The sequence below is a fragment of the Symphodus melops genome (assembly GCF_947650265.1).
Source record: "Symphodus melops genome assembly, chromosome: 21".
Taxonomy (NCBI): Eukaryota; Metazoa; Chordata; class Actinopteri; order Labriformes; family Labridae; genus Symphodus; species Symphodus melops.
This window is the reverse complement of record NC_136711.1, coordinates 5,622,937-5,650,907: the sequence shown is the minus strand read 5'-3', so window position 1 is coordinate 5,650,907 and position 27,971 is coordinate 5,622,937. Positions and strand designations below refer to the sequence as shown.

Below are 27,971 nucleotides of genomic sequence, written 5' to 3'. Positions count from 1 at the left end.
CAGTTTAAATGAATATAAAATACACAAATAGAGGATTACAATGTATTTATTACTGCAAAATCAAACAGAAACAAGCTAATAAAACGAGCAGCAAAAAAGAAAATCAAAGCTGAACCTGATAACTTAAAGAAAAAACATGTTGGTGTCACTGTGACTGTAAACCTGTGATAATAAGAGCTCATGAAAAGATCTGGCTATGGAGGAATGACATGAAATAAATACGCGCGACTCTTTGATTAAAATTAAATTCAAAACTGTCAACAACATGCATGGCATATCCCATCATTTAATCCAGATGATGAATTCAAAAGAAAAAAAACAAAGATTGGCAATAAAATATCACATCAGTTAGTTCTTGTTGATTTTGCACAGACAAAGAAAGTTGCAGCGATCTCATGTCAACAGCAAACTGGTATATATCTGATGAACTTTACAATGGGGTCATGCTGAGATAGTGTTAATACAAGTAAAAGGAGACAAGTCTGTTGCAGGCTTGTTAACGTTCATTTAACAGCATATACTTGATTGAGGCCCTCGCATGCTGAGATTTATTTCAAATGATGTGTGTGATATTGGAAGCTGCCCCTCACACAGCCTTTCTAGCAGCGGCATTCACTGTGACTATAATGACCTACTGTGACCTTCTGCATCTGGTTTAAGAGTTTTAGCCAGACTGTCCAGAAAACAGCTGACAGCCGAGATGGTTGAATGTCCACAAGATCTTCTATTCAACTTTCCGTGGTGCATTTAATGTCCTTGTCAAAAGTCACTGTCAGCATTCAGCCTTTATAGCCTTAGACATCCATTCAGATCTGGCCACCAGTAACCTCAGTCTATCACCTGATGACTGGATCAGCTCCTTTCCACTGACAGAAACAAAAAGAAGATGATAACAATTAAGCTCTTATCCAAATTGGATGATTCCACATCCATTGCTGAGATTTACACTTAAAGCACGCTTACCTCTGGTAGTCCATTCCAAGCAGACTGACTCCATTAACAGCAAGGATTCGGTCTCCTGGCAGCAGCTTCTCACTGCGGGCTGCAGGAGAATCTGGGACAACTGCACGGATAAAAACGCCCTTTACCCTCATGTTAGTGTCCTGAAAGAGGAGGTCATAATTAGGGATGTGATCGACGAGGCGTTTGAAATTGTCACCCTCAATTATTGGAAAACAATTGCTAGTTGGTTAAAGAAATAATTGATATCATTGATATTTGTTGGCTCTACTTTAATGTCAAGTTTTGTGTCACAGCTGTAACACATCCTTCCACCACTAGATGGGGCTGTTACCTGAGTTAACAGGCCTCATCTCCTCATGCCACTGCCCAAATGTCACTCATCACAGTGAGCGGATGGCATTTCGTAGGAGCAGGATTTGGCAGTTAAAGTTTGAAAAAGAAAATTGAGGTAAAGTTGTGAGTAGGTTGTGTTAGTTTAACCTGGCTTACTGATCAGAGGAATCTGTAACCACATTAAACATTTTTCCTGAAATTCCCTCGGGATCAATAAAGTATCTATCTATCTATCTATCTATCTATCTATCTATCTATCTATCTATCTATCTATCTATCTATCTATCTATCTATCTATCTATCTATCTATCTATCTATCTATCTATCTATCTATCTATCTATCTATCTATCTATCTATCTATCTATCTATCTATCTATCTATCTATCTATCTATCTATCTATCTAACACAGACATGTTGTGCCACATTTTTATTTTTTATGACTGATTTCTCTCGCTTTGATAACTGTTGGAAATATTTTATCAAACGTACGTACTTAAAACTAACATATATATTACATATTTAGCAAATTTTTAATTATTTTTATTTAACTGTAAAAAAATTGACATCAGTTTTACTTTTACTTTTTAACAACCATCACCACAACAACCAAGTTGGTGTTGCTGCCAAAACAGTTTTGTTGAGATTTTCCACAGCAAAGTTCCACAGTGAGTGAAAGTAGGACGGTGTATTTCCACAGGGAACACAGTGCATGCATAGGAGAAATTTCTAAAGAGATCATTTTTAACCTCTTTGTCCATAGGGGTCGGCAAGATTGACGCACAATAAAAATACCTCACGGGAGCTTAGAGCAAAGGGTTTTCATTTTATGTTAGCATATGAGCATGTCTCTCACTCACCCTTGTGTCAATCAGAGCAAGACCAACTCCACATGCACCTCGCTCCAGCTCCAAACTGAAAAGCTCATAGTCTTTGTCATCATAATGATCCTTCGCCTCTTCCTCCGCCTGATTCTCCTCTTCCTCTTTGAGCTTCACAAATCTCTTCAAACTGGGGTACTCTGATTTCAAAGAGTCTCCTTTCAGTGCAGACAGACATTCAAACACTAAACCACCTGAGAAGAAAAACAAAGGACTTGATTAGTTTTCTTGCACTACTGACAAACAGTAGGCTGGTGATTTCTCTCAGTGCCCCACCTTTATCATGTCCATCCACACCAGAGGACCAGGGCAGGACCTCACTCTCACCCCTCACCCATTTATTTGCCTTCACCAAATCAATAGGATGAATGATGTGAGGGGTGTTAGGTGGGGTGGGGAGACAGGTCGGGTCTAGAACTGGCCTCCTGATTGAACCCGTGTCTGTCTCTCTGCTCTGCATCTCCAGATTTCTGAGCTTATGGGACAAAAGGAGGGCACCACAGGAGCTGATCTCATTAAAGTATTGAGTGGAGGGAGGAGAGTGTGGTGATGGGGGTGTTGGAGGTAAGGCAGCAGAAGGAGGAGAGGGAAATTGGAGTTCATGTACAGTAGACGAAGATGATACCATTTCATTTGCTGATTTATCCAAGGATTCCTGACTGGCTGCTGGTCGAATATCCATCTTAATCAGTTTTGCCTCAGTGGGATTAGTACCAACCTGGAGGACAAAAAGCATGAAACAGTTGGGCTGAATAAAACACTTGCACATTTATCTTATCAGACAGGTCCATGGACCTGCATGCATACTGTCCTATCAGACAGGTCCATGGACCTGCATGCATACTGTCCTACTTGCAAATATCTAACTGGCACGATGTCAGGACCAAAACATTGCAAGTTAGACCGTGTGCGTGCACTTTTTTAAACGTAAAGTATGTAAAACCGCTGCTAAGGGGGCTCTCAATCAAAACAATATCAAAAGATGACGTCGAGGCTGGCGGTGCATCATGGGAGTAAAAAAATTACAGCAGCATATACAGCGACAAAAAAGGCAACTTTCGTTTCCTTGACAACAATGAACGTTTTGTGTTGATCATGGCGGTTCATCACATGTCCTGTAACTATAAAATTACAGATTTCTCTGGCTTTGATAAATTTGGAAATATTAGAGGTGATGTAAGTACTCAACTAATACAACAACATGGGTTTAGTCAATTTTTATTTTATGTTTGATATTTTAATGGGTCTTTCTTTCTCCCTAAAAAAAATTATGCTAATGATTCCATTATCACACTTCACACCACCCCTACAGAAGTCAGTCCCCATGTTGGGCCACCTCAGTCAAAAAAAGTTTGGACACGCCTCTGCTGCCCTATGCCTAGAGCCTAAAGAAATGGTAGCTTTGGTTTTACAACATCTATAAGCCAGACATTTGTCGTCGAAGAAAGGGCCTGCTTACGTTACTTTCAATCAATTAGCCGTGAACTTGTGAAGACAAATAACTTCTCAGAACATTTGTGATTTAACAGCGAAAATTTGTCCTTGTACCTTTTGCTCATCAGTTGCGTTGACCACTTCACACTTGGAGTTAGAAAAGGTGGAAATGAATTCCTTCAGCTTGTCCAGGTGTTCATTCAGCGACAAATCTATTACCTCGCTTCTCAGTTGGAACTGGTAACCACTGTCTGGTAGCACAAGAGGATGATGGGTGTCAAAACTCTCCAGGATGTCATCTGAGGAAGGATGGTCATGTTGCATTTATTTGGAATATTATGAAACAAAAGAAAAAAAAGTTGCATGTGAGAAATACCTGTATGTTAATATGAATTGTATTGTGAATATAGGGATAATGAAATAGCTGACCAGTAACAGGACGTCTCACCAGTTTTTTGTGCTGCAGCCTGGTCGAGAACAGACGGAGCCCAGGTGGGTTTGAGGGGAGACGCTGGGCTGTAGAGACTCAGCAGGTGGTTCAGCTGGGCTGGACTCAGGGCAGGGTATTCAGACCGCAGGTCCGGCCAGGATTTCTACACAGACGAGATGATGGGCGCACATTTACACTGACACCTTTGTGAGTTCTTGACAATCAGTGAAACTCTACATTCTTCTGCATTCTCTATACATACGCACTGCAAGCGTTACTGTACATCATTCAGGATTTAAACTGCACTTTACCTTTTACATTGTTTCAGATTCTTCTCCAGTGCTAATCTAAACTGACATTTTATTCATGTATGTGTTGAGCACATTGTAGGTTATATTAGAAGCAATGCAGAAGGGCCAAAACCTGCACTTTTTCTAATGGCCAGAAGGGGTTAGAATTCAATCGGTGCAAGAAAACAGATTTTGAAAGATTTAAGGTTGTGTCTTCATTTTTTTTTTTTAAATATCATTAAACATCTTCCTTGTCAGTCTATGGACTTAAATCCAAGTCTCCCATCTTAAATACAGCTTGATGGTAATATCATTGATGATGGTCCCAATACAGTTAAAAACAAAATACTAAGGACTTAATTTACATGTTTTCCCCTTTAAATAATAACTAATACCACCCTGCTTTCACTCCCATCATGCATGCGACCTAAACTTCCCCTCCTCATACATTTCTTCAGTTTAAGCAGAGGTCACCACCCACCACATGTATCTGGACCCCATGCAAGGAACGATTTCATTAAAAAGTCTCCCTGCAGTGTCTGAGCCTCAATCACTTTCTGACCAGACATATTACATATTTGACAATTTAAAAAAACAAACAAACAACAAAAAACACTTTTTATTATTATTGTAATTATATGAAGCTATGCTGGAGTGGTCAATTCATGCTGAATTGTATTCTTCAGTTTCCAGATTAACATCTGTATAACTGCACCTGCATTAGTCAATGAGGATTTAGTCTTTTTTGTGTCCCCTAGATGTTGTGATTTTTTTTTTTTTTTTTAAACTGTATGTGGTGTGGACTCTTGGCCTCAGCTATTTTTGGAAATAGATTTACATTTCTGGTTAAATGACGGCTTAAATTAAGAAAATACAAAACATACACAAACAATTGCCATCTCTTCTCTGCCATTTGAAAAAAAGAAATGACAACCTTTGAATAGTCACATCGTGTTGCCCTGAGGAAGATAATTTGTTTACAAACAACATATCCATTACGTCTTCATCACATCAGTACAAACCGCAACAGCATGACACCTTTCAGTAGCAGGTCCTGCTCCTTAAGTAGCAGTCTTTAAAGTTAGTTTTATGGTCAAAGTGTGTGTGTGTGTGTGTGTGTGTGTGTGTGTGTGTGTGTGTGTGTGTTTTACCTGTAATAAGATCTTTATAGGTGTAGCCAGCAGATTACTTGCAGACGAGAGAGTGTGTGTATGCTTCAAAACCAGTTCTCCCAATCCAGCTGTGTGAGCCCAGTCAAGGAGGAAGTCAAGATTGGACCGCATGCGAACACCTTCGGACCACTGGTAGAAACCCCGCTCCGAGCCTGTGTGGAGATCAGGAGGGAGTCATCTTTAAAGTCATCTTTTTTCTCAGCTAAAGATCTGCAGGATAAACTGAAGTGGACCATTGTGAAATACAGTTTAAAAAAGGAAATATTAGCCCCCTTTCCAACTTTTTCAAACAGTTTTCTTTGGCCTAGATGAAACATCTGTGCTGTGGTCAAAATATAGCATGAATCAAGCACCAGAAGAGGTTTTTCCAGTAGCTATCGCTCCTTTGTAGTGAGACTAAACATGGCGGACTTGCACAAAAGTTTTGTTCTCGGCTGGAGGGGGGAGTTCATGGGTGGATATACCAGGAGAGGGGAGGGGAGTCTCACTGTGACATCACAAGGAGAGCAAATTTGAAATGGAGCATTTTTCTCTGTGTTGTAAGACTTGTGCAAGACCACAAAGAAAGAACTGGATGAGTTTATTTCACGTTTTGTGGGTCAGTAGACACTCAGGTCACCCAAGTAAACGTTCAAAAACACTGTCAAACTGGATTTTTCATAATATGACCCCTTGAGTTTGTGATTTTTTTGTCTTCTCCATATTGACATTGTGGATTCAGAATGGACCATACTACCATGCCATACTGACAAGCCAACATTGTAGAAACTTGTAAATCAGTTATCATAAACTGCTGATGTGTCATTTATTGTATCATTTACTGAATGATCATCTTACTGTTGTGAGGGAAACTTTAAACTTGCAACAGAGATGTAAACGCATTGGGCAAAATCTCACTTCAAACTCTGGTGAAATTGAGGCTCATTGTCAGTGTAAAATACATTTGGACTTATTTTGGCAACCAATGAGGTTTGCCCCTGCTGGTCATCAGGAAGAATGGTTTCTCACTTTCCTATTTACTTTCACATTTGTTCAAATAAGATTAAACCCACTTTCGTACCACAATTTCTGTTTTTTTCTTAAATCACAGTGGCAACAATATCCTCTGTTACTTTTTGTGGTTTGGTATCATTTATAGCATCAGTATGATTGGGGATTGTGGTAGTGAATTAACAGGGAAGTTTACACTGCTCATTCAATCATTCCTTTGAAGAGTCTCTTTATAAACCTTTATTCTTTTCTTTTATTTCTATATTATTTTAGGTCTTACTGCAGAGACATCTATCACCTTTACATCTATCCATCCGTCTCTTTGCCTCTCTTTGTAGCCACATTATATTCTGGATATAACCTGTGAAACACTGATACCTCTCTCCATGAGTGAGTTGAAGAGTGATGCATTGATGAAGTAGAAGAGATAGCCAATCAGCTGTGAGGAAATCTCTGAGTGGAGCTGGCAGTCTGACAGTAGTTTCCAGGTCTCGGTTAGAACTTCCACAAGCTGCTGGATCTCACCAGGGACCTGCAGCCAACCTTTACCGGGGACCGAAGCACTCTCAGTCACCTCTAGCTCAGGACTCCCACTGGGCAGATTGTAGTCCAGAAGGCCCGGCAGAATCGGGTACAGAATCTGATGAGACAGAACGGGTTCAGTCAAGGAGAACTGTGCAGCTCAGTGTGGGGTTGACTCACTCGACCAGAGATGGTTGACAATTCCTGTGGGTCAATTTGAGGTTGGAAAAGTTAACAATGTGTGGTGCATGTTCTGATCGCTAGGATGAACTAAATATATAATCCTCTAACACAAATGAAGACCACCCAAACAGCCTCTGCATGTCTGTCTGTGTGTGTTTCTCACACCACGACATAGCTGATCATGAAGAGAAAAGCCAGCAGAAACAAGAGGGACAGAGAGATTTTTACATTTCCTTCTCTGCAGCCAAAGGTCCTCATTGCTCTTCAGTACGAGCCTGGACAACGTTAGCTTTGTTCAGCCTATAATTGTACACAGACATCCCCCTTCCCCTCCGATCTCACTCTTACACCCACCAAGCTTCCGAGGCCAGCGCCAGCCAAAGATCCACATTCCTAAAAAGCTGAATATGGCTCATGTGGGCTTGGCATGGTGCAGCAACAGGGCTGCTGAGTGAAGACTTCTGAAGGAATCCACCCTGAGAGGATCATTTTACATTTACTGTAAGGCGCCGCAGGCAGGGCAGGCAGAACATGAACGTAAGAACATGACAGCCAAGGCTCCCATCACACATGAGACAATGGAAATGGGCAAACATGAAGTCAAATAATCCTGAAGCTTTTCTGCTTGGAAAATATCACTCAGCAGAGCCAAACCAAAGAGGGATTCATTTATTCTGGGATTACCACATGCATTCATGGCATGCATTATTCCAGATTCAAAAAGTGTGTATTATGTACATGCTTATTTGTGCATTCAGTCATTGTGATGGACAAGTAAACACACAGTCTAACCACAAGCCTGTTACAGTGCCTCTGTATTCATAATGACATGACTTTAGATGGAATAGCTGCTTACCAGTGGCGCCTTTTGTTTTCCGTCCCACAGCAATTACACTCCCATTAGCATGAAATATCCAACATAAACAAAGATTTAGTCTGATGTTACCACCTCTGTTTGTATCTAGTTCCATTTTATTGTGCCCAGAGTGGGGACAGAGTCACTTTGTCTCTTTCGAACAACTCTCTGTGAGTACTGGAGGTATAAAAAGGTAAGCAAGAAAAAAGCACATTTGTTGAGCTAAGTTTTCAAGTCTTGCCCTGCTATGCTAATATGATTGGCTAGTAAAGCTAAAAGGTCAGTCACCTTGGAGCCCAGTGTTCACCCTGTAGAGACACAACCCAGCAGCAGGACCGCTACCGCCACCTTTGTGCAAGGAGGAATAGGAGGAGCCCTGCCCAAAAATTACCTCCAGCAGGCCGCAAATGTGCATGTGTCTGCTTAAATGGTCAGAAACAGACTCCATGAGGGTGGTATGGGGCCCGATGTCGGCATTTGCCAGAGAACACCAAGATTGGCAAATTTCCCACTGGTGCCCTGTGCTCTTCACAGATGAAAGCAGGCTCACACTGAGCACATGCGACAGATGTAACAGAGTCTGGAGACGGCGTGGAGAATGACCGGTTTGGCGGTGGGTAATGGTGTGGGGTGGCATTTCTTTGGGGGGCTGCGCCCTCCTTGTGCTCGCTAGAGTTAGGGCTTGGGACTGAGCGTTACATGCAGCTACCGCTACAGCTAACATGAGATTGTATGAGAAGATGCGTTTCCGTGGACTTTGAATTCATACACATAGTAGACAACTGGAAATACACTAAAGAGCATCTAAAACCAGAAAAAGCATGATATGGAACCTTTAAAAGTGTTGAAACTACTGTATTTGCATTTAATGCACAACAACTTGTAGTCTAGGTTTAGGAAAAGTTGTATAGCTGTGGTCTAGAAGTATGACCCTGCCCAAGAGCCTTAAATGCAAACTTTGAGACAAGTACCACAGCACAAAACTGCAGGGTAAGGTGGAACTCTATAGAGGAAAAAAAATATAAATCAGCTCAACCTCCTTTTTGGACCTTGAATAGAAATCTCCCCTGCTTAAGTAAAATTCTGGGTCAGACTAGCCGCACTGCAGTAAGCACAGACATAAATCACTTTGTCAACTAGTGAAAGGAAAGGATAGATACTTCGAATAAATCATCAGGCTTTTGCCAGGTTAGTCCTCAGCTTGACATCAACATTCCACACAAATTCTGTTGTGTTGGTCCCGGAAAGATGTGGATTAGTGCCTGCTGTGAAGTGGCAGTCATGATGGATGACACGACACGCCTGGATTTACTGGCAAGACCGAGAAAAACACACCAAACCAACTTAATCTGAGAACAATGAAATGTGTATCCACACTGGGAGGTGGAGCTCACTGAAATAAAAACAACAGGAAAACATCTACAGTATGTCGTCTTTATCATCAAAACTTCATCTTGAACTTTTAGCTAAATGAAACGCATTTCAGTTAAACAGCCACTACAATGACTCATCACAAAAGTACCAGTGAATTAAAGTTTGTAGAACCATTTGAAGGCAAATTGCCTCCTAAATCAACTTACTGAACACCACAGTAAAGAAAGAAAATGGGACTTCATTCACATTTCCAGCACACACACACTTTGCCTCCCGCTGAATGTTTTGAACTTTCTGACCTCAACAGCCACAGGAAGAAAACGACCTCTCTAATGTGCAACTAAAGATCTTTGGCTTCTGAATAGTTAAAAAAACATCTATAGGACTATAATCAAAAACAAGTCAATTTTTCTTTCATTGAGGATTGAACATCCATCAAGCGATAGGTAAGTTTGGCGGGGAAAATGATTGGTTGACACACACAAATGGGTAAAACCAGATTGCTTTAAATGTGTTTTAAACCTAGGTCCTTCTTTCATATAATTTAGATTCTCAATGATTAAAAGGTATACAAAGGTTTGGAATTTCTCCAGTAAACTGTTTAAGTCAGCAGCAACATAACCAACTGTTATGGCTGCAAAATGCACTTCAGTCGGTTCTCTCAGGCAGAAAGTCAAGGGTTGGATCCCCTCTCCTGCAGCCACGTGTCCTTGGGCAAGAGACATAACCTCAAGTTGCTCTCACTGCTTTGTCGATGGCGTATGAATGGATTATTTACAGCTGATTGTCACTTTACATGGCAGCCTTTGCTATCAGTCTCTGAATGGGTAGGCTCGACCTGCGGTGTAAAACAAGCTTTGAGTAGTCATTTGTCGAGAAAAGTCCATTTACCATTACTTCATCAGAAGTGCTGCTGGCTACTTTGGGCCCATAAAAAGTACAAACAATTTAACATTGAAAAAATGTTAGGCCATGTTTTAATAATTTTAAGGGGCTCTGTCAGTCATGGGTCCTTGTTTGTCTCCTCCATACTGCACCCCTGCGCTTGATCAAAGCTCACCCACTTAAAGTGCTTGCTTTTGTCACTGACGATGGTGAATCCAAGCTTTTAAGTTTGTTATGAAGCTCATGCATGCATGCATGCATGCATCGAAGGTTATATGTATGAAAAGTGCCATATAAATAAAGTTGAGTCTTTTCTTTTCAATCCTTTGACATTCTAACCACATCACTCAACACTTCTGTTGAACTGAACCTGATGCCAACCATGTATCCCACAGAGCAAATCTGTGAACTCATACTAGGTAAATTTAGACTCTAATAAACATGTCAATTCATTAGATATTGCAAGTGAAAACACTGTGAGCATACTGTTTTTAATTTCAGGATTAGTTATGGATTTACTGACAAGCCACATCTGGAATACATCAAGTCCAGTCGCTGGGAGAAATGAGTTCTTTCTTGGGCAGGTAGTTAGATAACCACATCCTCCTGCATTGAGCAAAAATGTGCCGTCTTAAACTCTTACGGCAGCAATTCTATAGAACTCCTCTAGTTTCATCTTGGGGATACAGTGTCCTATCAGAGACATCTTTTCTGCAGGGAAACTGAGAGAGAAGTTGCCTCAAACCTGATGCACCAGGGACAAAGTCCAGCTGAATTCCAACTGGCAGTACATGTGAGACCTCGGCTTGGCTGCTGCTAACAGACCAGTGCTGTACTAATGGGATCTCTGATGTGGCTCAATATTAGACATGGCTTCCTTTTACTTTAGGGTCTTGGTGGTTTGGATCCTCCAGGTCATTGGCGAGGCTGTGCAACAGAGAATATGAGTGCATGTGTGGCTCAGCTATCATCTAGTTCAGCCACTGTCTGAGGAGGAAATGTAAGATTGTACCGTACAGTATGAACAAAAAACATAGGCCAATCTCCTCATTAGTATTTTTTGGATGGTCTTTTTTACCCACACCCACACAGCTCGACTGGAAGTGTGTCTGAAACTTTCCCGGCACAATTCCATGTCATGGGTGTGGTGCTTCAGCAAAAACTGTGGCTACAATGAAATAGAATTTTCTCTCTTTCCACAGAGCTCTCTATGAGAATACAGTAGGATAGAAACTCTGCACATTATAATACCAGAATCAAACTATTATAGTAATTAATATAGACAGGGAGTCTTAATTGGTAACATAGGTATGTTTCAAAGACTTCATTACCCAGCTACCCTGTGGTGTCAGCCTTGGTGCAGTAAACGGTAGATTTCCTTAGGCCAAAAAGTATTTTTCTTGTAAGGGATGATAATGAGGTAAGGCAGGAATGGAGAAATGTTTGCAACCAATTTAACCCAATTGTGATTGATCAATTCTTTTGTATTTAGAATGATAAAAAAAGTAACATGTACAGGGGCGCTTCTGGGGTCTGTTGGGGCCCTATGCAAATATTCAATTGAGGGGATTGGGGGTTGGGGGGGCTTTCTGGCCTGGGGCCCCAAGCCATTGCCTGCCTTCCCTGGTGACAAGCAACACCTCTAAGCATGAATTTGCTTTTTAGAAATATTATGTAGGAAGTCAGATTGGTGCACTTTTGCACCCCATAAAGATCTCTGAGCACGGTTGCAACATATCATATATATTGCATCATATAACAGTCCTGTGCTGTGAACACCTTCCCCTCATCGACAACATGTCTTTGTTGAAAGCAGAGGGTGTGGTAGTAGGGCTTTACGTATATAAAATCTTAAAGGTTTTAAAGGCATTGGTAAGGTAGCATTTTCCACATCATGGCACATCTAAACAGAATACAGTCAAAATAGCAAATCGACTGACAAGTTCTCCAATTTTGACTTTAGTCTGGCATCGAGCCTGGTCACTCTCTATTGGACGCTTCATCCATCTTATCCTCTTCATTCTCTCAGCCTTAGCCATTGTATCACAAAGTACAAATAAGTGCAAACTGATGTCTTTCAATAACTGAAGGTTGCTTTATGAGCTATTGTCATAAAGCAGTATGGTACGCACTTCTCATGAGATAACCTTGGCTAGCTGACAAAGTTACACACTTCAGTAAACAGACAATCAGGCCGTGCTGTGGACATGTAAAAGACACCATTTTCCCTGTTAAAAGACAGAATATACCATTGAAACTTCTATTTGAGGGTGGACTTTGCCTTGTCTATGGCTATACTGACTTTCATTGTTTGGTCTCAGTTGTTTTAATACATCTTGTCCTGAAACATAAGGCTTTCACCTTCAGGAAACTCCTGAAAAACTCATCATATAAGCCACATTTTTCGCTGGGACTTCATCAGAGTTTCTCTACCGGACCCTTAGTATTTTTCCCTCAGCAAGTCGGAGTTAGCCGATGACATAAAGGCAAACATTCACCATATAGCGATGTATAGCAGACTCTGTTGATTCATCCGCTACCTCTGCATTTTTTTATGTGACGTCTTACCTCAGGAGACCCCCCTCCCCCCTCCCCCCTCCTGTCTATCAGAAATAGTTTCCCGCTGTTAGGTGCAAATATGTCAACAGCCAGGCCAGGAGAACATCGGGACACATCCTGAAATTATGTAGATATTTTCAGGATTGCATATGTGAAAACGGCTTATAAGTTGCAATGTAAAGCTTAGTCAGCAGCACTTGGAGATCCCAGACTCGGTTCACCCCCCAGCAAACACTTGTGTACACACACACACACACACACACACACACACACACACACACACACACACACACACACACACACACACACACACAGACAGTGGCCCATGGTGTCTCAAGCCATAATGCCCTCAGTGTGGTCTCCCGGTGTGGCTGGTTGGTCTATTGGAGAGATGTCGGAGGGGCTAACTGGGCTCTTTCTTCTCAGCCTGTCTCTGATTATTTTCTTTTCTTGAACTATACATCATAATCATCTCTGAGAGGAACACAGGGAAACAGGCCTGGCTTGTCTACTCTCTCACTGACAAGAAAACGGAAACTTAAAGGGTAAATCTGGCTTTTTAAAAGACAGGGTTCTACTTTTTTTTCTTACAGATTTTTGGGCCTGAATGACAAAGGACTTCAAAACATCTGAAATCAGACTGATTCAACGAGAATCTCTTTAACAGCTGTTAAGGCCATAAATTTATCTTTTTAGATCATATATGCCCAATGAAAGTTTGTCCAGTAATTTGTTGTTTTTCCACTAAGAGGCTAAGATTGTTATAAAAACTCTAAGACAGCTTGTATGCATAGGCCTTTTTTTGTTAAACAGGAACAGCTGTGAACTATTTAAAGCCTCCAGACTCCATCAACAAAACACTAATTCTACCTGTCAGATCACAAAAGTTGCTGCTTTAGCACTGCAAAAATGTGTATGCTTTTTTTTTGTATTCTGCCCGAGTTAATTTTCATTAAAAAAAAAATAATAATCACCCGCCGCACAATGTGTACAGATCGAGACATGAGCTAATCAGACCTATTTTGTTTTTGACCCAGGCTGGCTTTGAAACATATCCGCTTTAAAAACTGCCTTTTTGAATGTGTGTGTACGTATGTTACTTCCAGTAAATTTGCAGCTAACCTCAAGAGCACACTCAACCAACTGCAGGTTTTGAACATCTACTTCGGCTTCATTTTTCAGCACTGGAGGATGACACTTATCTTTAACACATCATTTCAGCTCAAGCATTAGATATAAAGTTACCATTAGAGTTCACTTTACGCTGTAGCTGTGTGTCTTTTCATTGGCTCACCTTGGTTATGTAGTACACACACTGCTGGAAGGCAAGCAACAAGACCTCCTCCAGGACAGCTAATGTCTCCTCACTGGCTGAACGAATACAGGACAGGCGAAGCTCCAAGAGGGCTGAAAATCACACAGAAACACATATCGAATTTCAAATCAACAATCAAACGTACAAGTACAATTGATTGATGCGAGTCTGACCTGTATGTTTAAATGAGAACTAAACAAGTTACACTGTCATTTTACATAGAAGGGAAAATGTCTAATTAGTAATCTCCCCTTTGTATGCACCGAGAGCAGCTGAAATATAGACACAAATATTTAGCTCTTACCTTTTAACCTCATAAACACAAGAATATACACTGACTAAAGAAGGTTTGTAAATGCTACATTTTGTCCCCATATATTCACTTCCAAGATGGATAGTTGACTAACCCCAGGTCTCCACCTCCTTGATCTCTTCATCGTCCCCTCCTCTTTCGTCTTCCAGTCCCTGTTCCTTTCTGGTTCTCCATTCCAGAATAAGAGGCAGCTGGAACTGGATGAAATGCAGCAGCTCCAGGCTGTTTGACATCCACACCACCAGGGGGCGCAGTCCAAACATCACCTCGTGCAGTGCAAGATCCTGAAGGTCCTCGCTGTTTGAGCTTTCACCGTTTAGTCTACAAAACAAGATAACATGTCAGCAGGTTTGTTTATGGACTGTAATATTACTGACCACTGATTTAAAAAAAAAAAGAAAAAAGATGAGCGCTCACTGTTCAGGTTGAGCTGCAGCCAAGTCCTTAGTGTGCTCCTGCATAACAACAAAACAAGATTCAGAGTCCATCATGTTGTAGTAACATTAAATTAAAAACGTTTATTTAATACTAATTGAAATAAGAAGATAGGAAAGTATCATTTCTCGTTCAAATCTGGTAAAGACTGCAGATAAATCACAAAAGTTGCAACATGATGACAACAGACAACATTGAAGTTAATGTTTTCTTATCTCTTATCTCTAAAGCTGATAATGCTGATGCAGCAGGATGTATGTATATATATATATATATATATACACACACTAGGGGCCCCTAGCCTTGATGCAGTAAACGGTAGACACAAACACACACACACACGCGTGTGTGTTTCTTGATGAAATGTATCTTTTTTAAAGCTCCTGTTAAGTGTGCTGCTGCCCTCTTTGCCAGGTCACCCTTGTGAATGAGATCTTGATCTCAACGGGTTAATTACCTGGTTAAATAAAGTGTAGCTACAGTAAGCTAGTTAGCAAAGTTAACCCTGCGGTCCTATTTCCTAACTTCCTGGTTCTGGAGCATGAAGCTCTGGGTACTAGAGCTGAGACCAAAGGGCACCAGAACCTGAGCAAGGGGAGAAGGTAATGGATTGCTGTGTCAATAAGACCCATAGATTGTAAATGTGCACGGACGAAGCCTTAATGGCATTACACATTAGTTTCTGGCGTTTGCACATGGTGGAAACTGTATCAAACAGTCTCAAGCAGTCAACTTAAAAGCAGGTAAAGAGCTGGAGCTCTTGCAAAAAAAATGGTGCTTATGAGAATTCTGGGTCATTTAGAGCCGGCCTCAAGCGGACACTCAAGGAACTGCAGAGGGGTTTTTTTGCCCTTCTGCATTGGCTTTATTTTTTAACAGCTGAGGTTGCTGCTTGATGATAATGCAGCAGTCAATACATTTCCTCATTGAGAAGCTGGCTGTGGGGTTGCACTCTGGTGATGTCTCTCAGATGAAGCTGGTGAACCACAATAGCTAATCAGAGAACAACTTGCAAAACTAACATGCTTCTTGCTTCAGGCACAACATATTTGAGAGCTTTACAATTTTCTCCAAATTTATGGACTTATATTTCTAATGGAAAAACCAAGTTCATGTCTGTTTAAACTATGCAACTTCTCAGGGCTTCTTTATGCTGTTTGCAATGTAGTCTGCATTAAGTCCTTATCACAAAGGAGAAATCCCTTTTGTGATAAGGACTTCTAGATGCTAACCTTTTTTTACCCCCAAAACTCACCCACAAGGCACTCTGAACTCCACTTGCAATAAGTAAGAGCAGCCTGCGCAGGTCTGATGTGTGAAGACTTGCTGAGGAATACTGAACACAGAGGCACAGCAAAAAAGAAGCAGTCAGTGGAGGTTTGTCTTTGATGCTGCTTCCGATAGAGATTATCTCCTTAACAATACGATACTCGTCCTCTGTCTCGTATTTCAGTGTCAGGCTGTGACCTTTGGGAGATTTTAAAAAAGGAGGGCCTCTGTTGAGAGACTGTTTGCTGCTTGAGCTCTGGAGGTTAGTGAAATTTGAATTGCAGGTGTTGCAGAGTATCAGAGAGTTGCTTTTGGTTGTGGCAGAAGAGGTGTGATCCAGCATCCAGGGGACAGCAGCCATGGTGGGTCCAGAAGCAGTATTGCTCTCTTCCTACATTTACAAGGGAGAGAAAAAATAACCAGTAGGAAAGAGTTATTTTTTCTAAACATGTTATTGTCTCTAATTTGTCTCACTCTTAGACTTAGACTGAACTTTATTGATCCTTTTGGGATGACTCCCTCAAGGAAATTTAGGACATCTTACCTTGTGTGTCAAAGCTAAGGGATCCTTGAAAAGAAAGAGGTAGCATTGCCCCAGCCCGATGACATCACCAGGGTTGAGCTGCACTTCTTCTCTTAGCACCTCTCCGTTCTTCATGACTGTGGCGTCTTGACAAGGGCCTAGCATCGTGGGGCTGCCAACGCTGTGGCGATGAAAATAGCAGTGTCTCGGCAGGATGTCAGCGGCAAAGAGAAGGATGTCAGGCTTGGACCTGTCTTCAATATCACTCTGTCGACCAAACATAATGTTTTGGCCGGCCAGAAGGTAGATGACAAAGTCCTGTGCGAAGAGAAAAAGGGAAATGATGACATTTCTTCTGTAACAAACATCACATATGTTCTCCTTTCCTTTGTTTATGAGGAATTTTCAATCATATTGTAAATTCTAATGTATTATGTATTACTAACGTATGTTGTTTTCCTTTTTGTTCAGTTGTGCAATGCCTTCAAGCCAGCTCATTACCCTTATCTACAGTAGTAATTAAACAGTGCTGAAAGACAACAATGCACATTTGCTTTATTATTGCATTAGCAAAGACATTACGCAGCCATCAAAGTGTCACCAACAGTGTTTTGACTAATGCGTTACTGTAGCAAGCACTACTATTTGTGGTAACTAGTAATGCATTACTTTCCAATTCATGCCAACACAATTACTGACATTTAAAAGCTCTCATTACTCGTCAGTAATTGTCCTTGGCTAAAGCTGTTGTTGCCTGCATTGATGTGTTAGCGAGCTAATGTGCACTCTTTAGTTAGCTTCACATTGCATGTAGCCTACTATTGGACTGGTCTATTTCGTAAAATGTTGCACATTCTTACTTTAACAATAACCTGAGTTGATTCATTAATTCATTTCACCACTGCAAATAAATCAATGAGCTGCTGATGTTTCTGTTTATTCTGCTCTTCAACCTAAATTTTGTTATAAGAAACAGAAAAATTCTCAAGAACATTAAACAGCTAATCACCACTAGCTTACATAACAGTGTCTTGGTGAAAACAGGGTGATCATGTGGAGGTATTAGAATTACAGTCTTGATCCGAGCCTGATTAGCCAAAAAAAAATTTATTAGCCACAGTGAGGGCGAGAGCAATGTGCAGGGTTTATTATGTTTGACATTCCCTTTCAGTAATCTGTCTTTCCCAGTAAGACACAATAACATGCTGAATTAATGCAAACATAAACTCCCTACATTTTGTCCATACTAATATTTCTGGTAGTAGATAATCGTCCGATGACAGATCTTTAGGGAAAACAACTGTGACGCACAGTCAAAATCACAGCAGTGTATCAGGATTAGTGTGTGTGTGCCTGCATGTGTGTGGTGGTTGCCCTTTGTTGAAACCATGCGTAATCAGCCAGGAAGCAGTGCCAGGTTTGTCTTTTTCAGTTTCCTATGCTCTGCTGACTTTTCGAAAAAGGACTCTCCCCTTTAACTCTCCAAACACTGAAAAAATGCTGTTAAGAATTTTAGAAAAAGTAAATGGCCCATTGTAGAGACTCTATTGATTTGTTTGAACATGTTAAAATGAGCAGTTAAAATGTGTTAAATGTCCAACATATGACTGAATTAAAATGTAAATTGTTACTAAATCATCAGACATTAAGAATCTTCAGCTTCTCTGACAGCAGTGCAGTAGCGAGTATTTCCTCCTCCTAAGTTTTTGTTCCTGAATTGTCTGTTTTTGTTTTTGTTTTGACCAGAGAAAGGAGGTAGTATTGAGCCCCACCCCCCACGGCCTGCTTAAAAAATGCCTCTGTATGTTTCTTATAAGCTCCACCTCCATTAACTTGGTAACATTAGGATAAATATAGGAAATGCTTTTGAAAAATGGAGAGCGGTTTCAAGACTGATATAGAATAAGACACCTGTGTGAACTTCAACTTTTTCGAGGAGGGTGCAGTGTGAGACAGCTCTCTTCAATGTTTTACATATTGATGAATGTTTTACATTAAACTCTCGGTGTCAGAATTACATATTGCTCCTTTAAAGAAGCAGGAATCAGCTTGTAGAAGACGTCAAAAGAGTAATCTTTTGTGAAGACTTGTTTTAAGACCCACTTAGCCAGGCTTGTTGAGGTTGGGGTTAAAAAACCTGCAATCTGAAACAATTGTTTTTAGTGGAAAAAATAATCACTTTCACTGTCCAATTGAGCTTAGTTTTAGTTTAGTTTTCAGGGACCATGTACAAACAATAACATTAATCTCACAGAGAAAAGATGCTTCGTACCAGATTGTAGCATTTAGCTAATTTCCATCTGCAAAGCTGCTGGAATGGTTCTGCCGAATATTCTTTGTACATTAAGACTCATGCTTAATGCAGACTAACATGATGTGCTTCTAAAGGTCAAATATAAGAGTCACAAATTGATACAAGTGCATCTTCTCTGGATGATGGGATTAGAAGAATTTGAATAGCAGTATTTTGACAGTTGAGAGAGGCCTACTTTCCTACCAGGCAGTAGGCAGGGGTTCAGCACAGTCACTGAACATGCTCACAGGCTCTTACTGATTTAATTGCCATGATTTTAAAACTTCATTGCATTTTATCCCTGAAATGTGTTCATATATTAATTTACTTGTTTTATTGCTTTACACAAAGTGTACCTTGTATGTGTGACTTATTTTAAAGAACTAGGTAACATCTCTTCTTAATCTGGATTTCACAGGGACATTTATGATGATGTGAGTCACAGAAAAGTCTCATCTAAGAGATGTAAAACATTTTATAAGGGAAAAAATGACACTTCTACTTCCAGAGTTAACTATACAGTAGATGGTCATACTTCAACACTCCAAAGCGCAGTGTGTCTGAATGACATACCTGTGCCGGGCTGCAGCCCTGCAGCAGCAGCAGATATGGACAGTCGTGAGGAGGGTGAATGGAGAACTGTGTGTTGCTATCATCGCTGCTCTCCGTCTCCTCCCTCTCTGACTCCTCTCCGCCCCGCTCGCCTCTCTGCTTGGACGGACAGAGGGTCTCTGTTTTGGCTTTCGAGCTTCCGTCCCCCTCGGAGGGCACCACGATGCTGTGAATGTGATTCTGTTCAGGGCTTGTTTTTGTACGCTTGTAACTCTGTACTGAAGTGTGATTCAGGCTCACGCTTCGATCCTTCTGACAGCTTTCATGATCAGTTTCCTCTTGGTTCTCTGTGTCAGAGTCTAAGAGGTCCATCTCACTTTTGCTCCTCCACATTTTGTAGTTTCGTCCCATTGTCCTCTCCATAAAGGTGGAGGTCACTCTGGAGCGGCTCTTCTGCAGCTTTCGAGCCTGGGCATTGATACCTAAGAGGGAGAGAAATAAATAAACACGTGAAGGGGCTGCAAATTAGACTGAAAGCTGCTGCTTCAATGTAGCCAAATTGAGCTGCAGCATAAATACATAAGCAGGGGGGTATGGAATTTAGTGATAGGGCAACACCCTTTTTTTCCTGAAGCGAGGTGAGGTTTGTGTAAGCCTGCAAGTGTCCCTTCATTTGCACATGTTACATTTATGCCAGAGTCAACATGGAGAAGCCTCATACAGGAAACAGACCTCAGTGGAAAAAAAGAGAGAGCTCATGGAAATAAAATAAAGCAGTTCACCCTCTGAGCTGTCATACACACCGACACTGATAGAACGCTATCACAGGCTGCACCATTCATAAAAGCAAAACACAAAACAGGACGCACTTTTACACCATGACCGCAGCTGTGTCAACCCACAGCTTGGTCCTCCCGAACGAATGACAGAAAATGGTCCAGTTTACACGTTTACAGAGCTATAAAGTGTTTGTTTCCAGCCACTGCGGAAAGTTCTGGATTTATTTCTGCTGTATCCTGCTTTGTAAATATCAGTGAATGTAAAAACGTTTACAGAAAGGGTGTGTCACGGGAAAAAGTGTAATTAAATCATAGTTTGGCTGCATTGTTCATCAAATCGAAACGTTTCTTTGGCCATTTATTTGCTGTAAGAATGAAACATAAGACACATTTGTAATAGAAATTAAAGAGAGAGAAACATAAAATATAGAGCCATTAAATATGGTTTGTGTGGCTTGGCAGATTTCTTGAGAAAAAAAAAAGTGCCAACACACCACATTTTTACAGTAAGAACTCTCAAACTGAATTTAAAAGTGCTCTGTTTAACAGTGAAAACCTTTATTCCAAGGCGTGCAGACACCCTGAGTGACTTAGAATGAGGCACCCTATGAAATTTTCAGACATCAAAGCACCCTGGGGCAACAGTCACACACTGTACCAGCAGTAATGGTGTCTTTGTCTTTGGAGGTCTTCTCCTCCACAGAGCTCCTCTTTTGGAGTTCAAACCGTCTCGCCAGGCCCTCTCTTGGTTTCCATAGTGACTGCAGGAGGAGGGGCTTCTCATTGTCGCCCACGACTCGGAAACCTTCCGTCTTCCACTGATGATTGCCAATGGAGCCAATGGTGTCACAGAGAACATAGGATTCTGCCTCCTTTTTGCCCAGGCCATACCTGGAAGACATAAAAGATGTTTTTTCCTCACATATTTTATTTTCAAAAAGTTGTTCTTCACACGTCCCTCAAAGTGTGACATTTTCCCTGTCGGACAAGTAAGGGGAGTGTCTCTGGAGGCATAACATGACCTTAAAATGACGCTGTGGTTGTACTGTTTATTTAGTCCAACGCTAATGACAGTTTTGCACTTAAGCCTTGTCCTATCAATGCTATACATGTTACTGGATGAATCAAAAATATTGAGTTAAGAGTGGAGAAGGATTTGCTGGCGAGAAGGAAAGTGTGTGAAGCTGTTTTATTATTTGCACGTTGATCACACCAGTTACTCTCTAGTAAACTCAAGTTTATCTATAGCACATATCAACAAGGAAATTCAAAGGGCTTCACACTCAGCTCATATAAAACTGCCTGATGTACTTGATCTCCTTCACATGAGGCAGAGACTCACTCCCCACCCAGATGGAGCTGCCCACTGTTTTCCATGCAGTGAACCATGGCCTTAGACTTGGAGGTGCTAAAGCGCATCAGCAAACCCTCCGTATGCCTGCTGGTGAACAGAACAACATCATCTGCAAAGAGCAGGGATGAAACTCTGATGTCCCCAAACTGGAAACCCTTCTCCTCCTGTTGCATTCTTGACATGCTGTCTATGAAAATCAGAAAGAAACTGTCCAAGGTACGGGAAGTTCACACAAAACATGCTATTGGATACGGTGCTGTTTAAAGACAGCTGAATGGAAATGTCAACAGAGTCTGACATGACAAGGGTGGAAAACCTTTGCCAGTTGCTGTGCTGTTTCATGCACATCTGGTCACCGTGTCCTAATTCACCATCACTGGAAATGTTCAGCTAAATGTTAGTATGAAAGCTAGTTAGTTAGATGGATTGATTTCCTAAGAATACAATCATACTATGCCAATGGATTTCAAACTCGACTGCATTTATTTTTAACTCCAAGCACTTATAAAGTAGCCATTGCACACACCCATTCACACACACACACACACACACACACACACACACACACACACACACACACACACACAGGCTGTTAAGGCTGCTAAGTTAAGAACCCAAAAGCACTTCCATACATATTTCAACCCTCATAGCTATTAGCTATATAACGTACCAACAATAAAAAAAAAGTTTGATGTATGAAATCCTACATGATCTGGCTCGACCTCCACTAAATGGTTATATCAAACAGAAAGCAATCAGTGCCACTGTTAGAGGTGACCGTGAGATTCCCCTTAGGCGTCCGTGTTTGGTCAAAATGTTTTGTGGATCAAAGGGTCATCTAAAGATGGCTGAAACAAATCAGATCTGTGACCATACATACAAATCTTAACTATGCACATACATTCAACTATTTAGCTAACCCTAGTGCAATACTAAATACATAAACTCATCTGTATGCTAACCTCAGTGCATTATGTGAATACACGTCTAAATATTTCACTCAATGTGCAATAAGTCTGTGTGCAACAACACCATCACTTTGAAGTTAAAGGGTCCAAGCAGTTGTTGCAAGTTGGTCACAGTGCAATAGTTCTATAGCAGCCGAAAAGGGCAATGACAGAGAACAGACTTGATTAAAAAAATAATAATAATTATGTTTGGTAAACAGAGCTGATGGGAAACTGCACTTGTTAGTATCTTAGGCCCTGTGTCCGAAAGTGCTTTTTTTCTAAGCGCCAGTTTAATTTTTCACTCGTTCCAATGAATAAAGAGCTTTTGCAGCAGCAAGCGGCTGCATAGAGAAGAAGTGCAGCGCTCCGAGTGCTTAAAGCTAAAAACGAGACAGGACAGCATGCTAGCATGAGTGCTTTATTCTATGCTAGCACTCCAAAGCACACAGCCAGAGCTTTCCTGCCTATTGCTTATTGCTTATTGCTTATGATTTTCAAATGTTTTGCTTATGGCTGTTAAAAGTTTGAAGTAAGCAAAAGCATATTAGGATCAATATTTAATTAGTCAGGGCAAAAATCATGTTCATGTCTGATTTGCTTTCGATGTGGTCATTTAGAATAAGGTGCTAATGAGCGCTTAAAAATGACTAATAATAATAATGAAGTAATTCATGGTGAATATTGGGGCCTTAAATTGAAGTGTTACCCAAATTATATTAGGAGCAGCTTTCATCAGAAACATTTCACAACATTTAGATGTGCTGACTCACGGATGTTTTTATCTGGGGGGGGGGGGGGGGGGGGGGGGGGGGGTAATCAAAGTAACACCTTATATGGACATTCCATTAAACCTGCGTAAAGTAGGTCAACATAATTAGGCATATCAGGAGTTAGTGTTGAAATTTCCTTTAAAGTCCTTGCCAAAGCCTTACTCAATAAGATAAGGATATAACTCAGTGTCATGTCACAGTGTACACTTTCATAGAGAGAAAAGAAAGATTTACTTCATCGTCTACAAGCAGAAAACCACTTGCATTAATCATTCCATTATGTTTTTGGCTCAAACGTAAGCACAGACTGACTGACATCCACTCTCTCCGGAGGGAGGCTGCCTCAGCGCAGAGCTCTGGCTGACACTGGCTGTCTTTCACGCAACTCTGTGGTTTGATCGAGACCTTTTCAGTACAACTCAATGAGCTATTCTCACACATGCACACTCTATTCATTGTAATAAACAGAACAGCGAGTCAACTTGGCTCTGTTCACTGGAAATGTACTAATAATAAAACAGGAACATTCTTTCCTTTTATCAATTGCCAAAGTTTTGTACATCAAGGTTTCGTCTGACTGTTTTTTTATATACAAATGATGCAGCACAAAGGTGTGCAACAGCACATGAAGCATCTGGGTGGACTCACACACACATGCAAAGCAGACACATGTGGCAGGTAGACACACACACACACACACACACACACTTGGCCTTTACCGTTCAAGGGCTTCTTTGACCAGCTCCTTTGCACTGGAGTGAGTGGTTGCCAGGACGCTCTTGTAGTGAGCTCCCTCGCAGATGTCATTTCCAAAGATCTTCAGGATCCCTGGAGCAGTTATCTGATTGGACAGCTCCGATGGGTCGTCAGCTTTTAATACATCTGCACAGATCACTGCAAGACAGCACAGGAAATGTGTTTCAAGGCTGGCTCTCAGTCTGGTTTAAAACGTTTTGAAGGCACAAACAGTCAATTTATACAAAAAGAAAAGATTATAAGTAAAGTGTCAACAGGCCTGGCTCAGTTCAAACAGGTCTACAGCTGGTTCCTGATCTGCAGCACATGAAAAACAAAGACCAACAATACGACTCATTTAACAGCAACGCAGGCTATCAAAGGGAGGGGGGGGGGGCCTAACTGAAATGAACACACGATTGCTAGATTGTTCGTTCATCAAGTGGTCTACACGCCTGCTTGAAGTGTCATAGAGACGGGAAAGACCACGGACGTTAAGCACTTATAATTCCCAGAGCACAAACACTTTCCCAAAGCTGCTTTTTTAAGCAGGTACTGGGATTAATGCTCACGTTAGTATAAAACGTTTAAATTTTTTAACGTTTCGCTGTAATTTAAAATTTCATTTCTAGCACTTTTAAACTGTTCTTGTACACCAGGCCTAAACAATAGTTATAAGGCTTTTCTTGATCGGGATGCTTAGTGTATGTAAAGTGCATGCACCTGCAAGAAGCACCTGTAACCTCTGATCCATATTCAAAACCAAACACCAGGACAAAGACGCAGAAAAATAGGTTGGTGTGACGTACCGCTGCCTTTGCGGGGTTGGATAGACAGTGAGGACCTGATGCCTGCAGTCAGAGCCATGGAGCCTGAGCCTGAGGAGGGCACGCGGAGGAAGACACCTGAGAGACGGTTGGTATGGCGACGGATGCGGTTCTTGCTGGGCTGTCTGATGGCCACGCCCTCAGCTGACCTGTTGCTTGATGAAGTGGACGAAGCTGATCTGATGGAAATAAAAGAAGGACAGAATTAATTTGATTCAGAAGTGTCTATGAGCAAAACAAGTGAGCTCATCACTTCCTCAACCTGGAAAGGTCTTAGGTGAGGTAAACCGGTCCCCAGTGAGGATTAACAGAACATCAAGAACAAAATGTAGACATGAGGCAACAATGTCACCTACAGTATAACCATACAGCCACACATTGTGTCGTAATCCATAGATTTATCTACAGGGATGTACAATCTGCTGTTACATTGTTGCTTTATACCCAGCCTCCTTTCCTGTTACTCTCTCTTTCTATATTCTTAGCTTCGTCCGTCACCATCCTCTTCCTCTTAGCCTCAGCCATTGTATCAAACAGTACAAAAATGGGCTAAAGGCTTCTTTTTACAACTGAGGGATTGTGTGTGAACCACTGCTTTAATGCCGTACGCACTTCTTCACAAGCTGACCTCGGCCCGCTGCCAAAAGGACATACTGCATTAAACAGGCCATCGGGCCGTGCTGTGGACATGGAAGAAACTCCATTCTACCTGATTAAAGTTATTATGCTGTGAAAGTGACCTATAAAAGCACTATTACATGGTGAAAAAGTTACATATTGTTGCTTTAATGGAAAATCAAAAAAGACACGAACATCACTCAGTGGCTGCTGGATCCAAAAGGTAGAATAGGTAAAGAAAAAGCAGAACAAGATCAGCACACCAAGACTCTCCCGTTTGGAGGATTTATTAAGAAGTTATGTTTAGTCTGGGGACTAAACTCTTTTCTTTAAGAAATGGAAAAGGGGCAGGGTGGGGGATGAGTATTTTAACAAGAAAGGAGGACAAGCAGAATACAGAACAGCACAATTGGCACATTTAATAGTTACAGTTAAGGTAAAAAAAAAAAAAGAACCATTTGATCGAAGGGAAAGATGTGCAGAAATTGTGCGGGAAAATCTTTCAACAAGCAAGCATTAACATTTTTTGGAGCAAGATCTCCAATCAAGATTAACAAAAACTTTTAACAGGACAACAGAAAACATACCTACAGTAGGAGTCTGTCCTCAGTACAAGAGCATCCAGTCTCCTTTTGCATGCTCAGCTCCCTCAGTACAATAAGGAAATAAAGAGGTGTTGTTTTCCTTGAACCAAGCCTGTAAGCTTCTTAACGCTACAGCTCAAAGGTTCTCTGCAGTGACGCCATCACTCAGATATTAGGCTTTTTTCTCAATAGTGATATTAGTGAAACTGGTTGAAGTCTTTCGGAAAACAACAGAATGCCATATTGAGTATGATGGTGGTTGAATCATTTCAAAACATTACACAGCTGAGGTTAGCTGAGGTTCCCAGGAACATAACAACTTCATGCTTACTTGTGAGTTAGTTAAAAGTGTGTTCGACATAAAGCCTGCTGTCAGTGCTATAGATTCAGTGCATCCATTCATTTTGAATGTGTTTTCATAGGAATAGTGGTTCATTTGTCGTTTCCGATGTACAGTATTCTTTGCAGGAAAAAGAGACCACACACTGTTCAGCATCCAATGAGCAACTTTAATAAGGGCAACGTTTCCACCCAAAGGACTGCTTGTCTCGTGCAACATTTGGCTGAAGAAGATTGTTCGTAACAAACTAGTTACCCTTACTAAAGATGCTCATTGGAAGCTGAACAGTGTGTGGACTTTTTTCTTTTTTCTGCATCCTTTTTTTGTTCTGCATTTGTATATAATTTGCTTGGTGCGCACACTAGTCTTTTTTTCCTATTTATCCTTTACTGTAGTTCAGTGCAGGTGGACCAGTGGACAGAAAACATAATGCAGCCGTTTAATTATGTGCATGGAAATCATAGTGGTCCTGTGCTTACAATCTGCCCTGTGCAGCACAGTACAAAAACAATCTCCACCCTCTCCTACTGGCTTGAGGTGAATTATCTGGATTATATCCTACTGTGTTCTCACATCAGATCACTTCAACTCACTGCTAAAAAAGAATAATCACCCAGCTCTTGGGTGATGTCCAAGCACAAAATGTGGTTGTTTGTCTTTATAGATACAGCTCCTCCTAGAAAAATCAGGAGTTTTCTGCAAGTGTAAAAGACCCTGAAGAGAATCTTTTCCATGTGTTTTTATAGTGTGCTGTTAATCGCCTTGTTTGACATCTCCCCAGTGGCAACAGTAACAGACTTTAAAAATAGTGTTCTAGAACTAGCCTAATTTATTTATTTCAGTCTTGTCCATTACCAGTATAACTTAAAATAAAAAATCAATTCTTATCAACAATGTGTGGATATGAAATTCCAACTAAGTTAATATATATATATATATCGAAATTGCGACAAACAGCACTTGTCTCCCTCTATAGCTCTTACCTGTCAGAGGTAACTGATGCTACTCAGTCACCTTTTGAGCACATAAGGAGATACAAAATACATGCTCCAAAAGGGGGTGAGGGGGAGTTCTCAGATAAATCTTTCTATCCAAAAAAACAAACAAACATAAGTCATCTGAAAGAAGTTCAAAGTCGTTCATACTCACTGAGAGCCATCACTTGTCTTCCTTCCCACCTTGACGAACCGTCTCTTTGGTGAAGCCTCAGGTACGATCGGTGGTCTCGGTGGTAGAGAACGCAGCTCCTCAGAGGAAAGCTTCATCACATTCATTCCTGTCTGACCAGATTATTTGGGTAACCCTGCGCGCGTTAAACTGCTGCATATAATGATAAATAAAGACAAAGGGTTTCTATCATGTCCCTTCAGTCCGTGATACACACACCCATTCCTGGGATGTTTCAGTCAGGACTCGCGCCACGGAGCTCTTCAGCTGCTGCGG

At 41.1% G+C, this 27,971-nt stretch overlaps 1 protein-coding gene across 1 annotated transcript; it reads right to left on the bottom strand.

Annotated features, from left to right (window-relative positions):
• Positions 1-38: 38 nt before the first annotated feature.
• On the bottom strand, positions 39-27,971 carry LOC306817365 (ras-associating and dilute domain-containing protein-like). Its single transcript, XM_079334178.1, has 19 exons — positions 27,678-27,971; positions 24,969-25,165; positions 24,144-24,318; positions 21,009-21,241; positions 19,593-20,053; positions 16,748-17,044; positions 16,190-16,594; positions 14,917-14,954; positions 14,594-14,820; positions 14,166-14,278; positions 6,871-7,132; positions 5,482-5,654; positions 4,059-4,203; positions 3,725-3,909; positions 2,802-2,894; positions 2,453-2,651; positions 2,156-2,370; positions 964-1,103; positions 39-866 (listed from the first exon to the last, which is right to left on the bottom strand). Exons 1-19 carry the CDS (start codon positions 27,800-27,802, stop codon positions 773-775), a joined length of 3,777 nt encoding a protein of 1,258 aa, XP_079190304.1. The 5' UTR covers positions 27,803-27,971; the 3' UTR covers positions 39-772.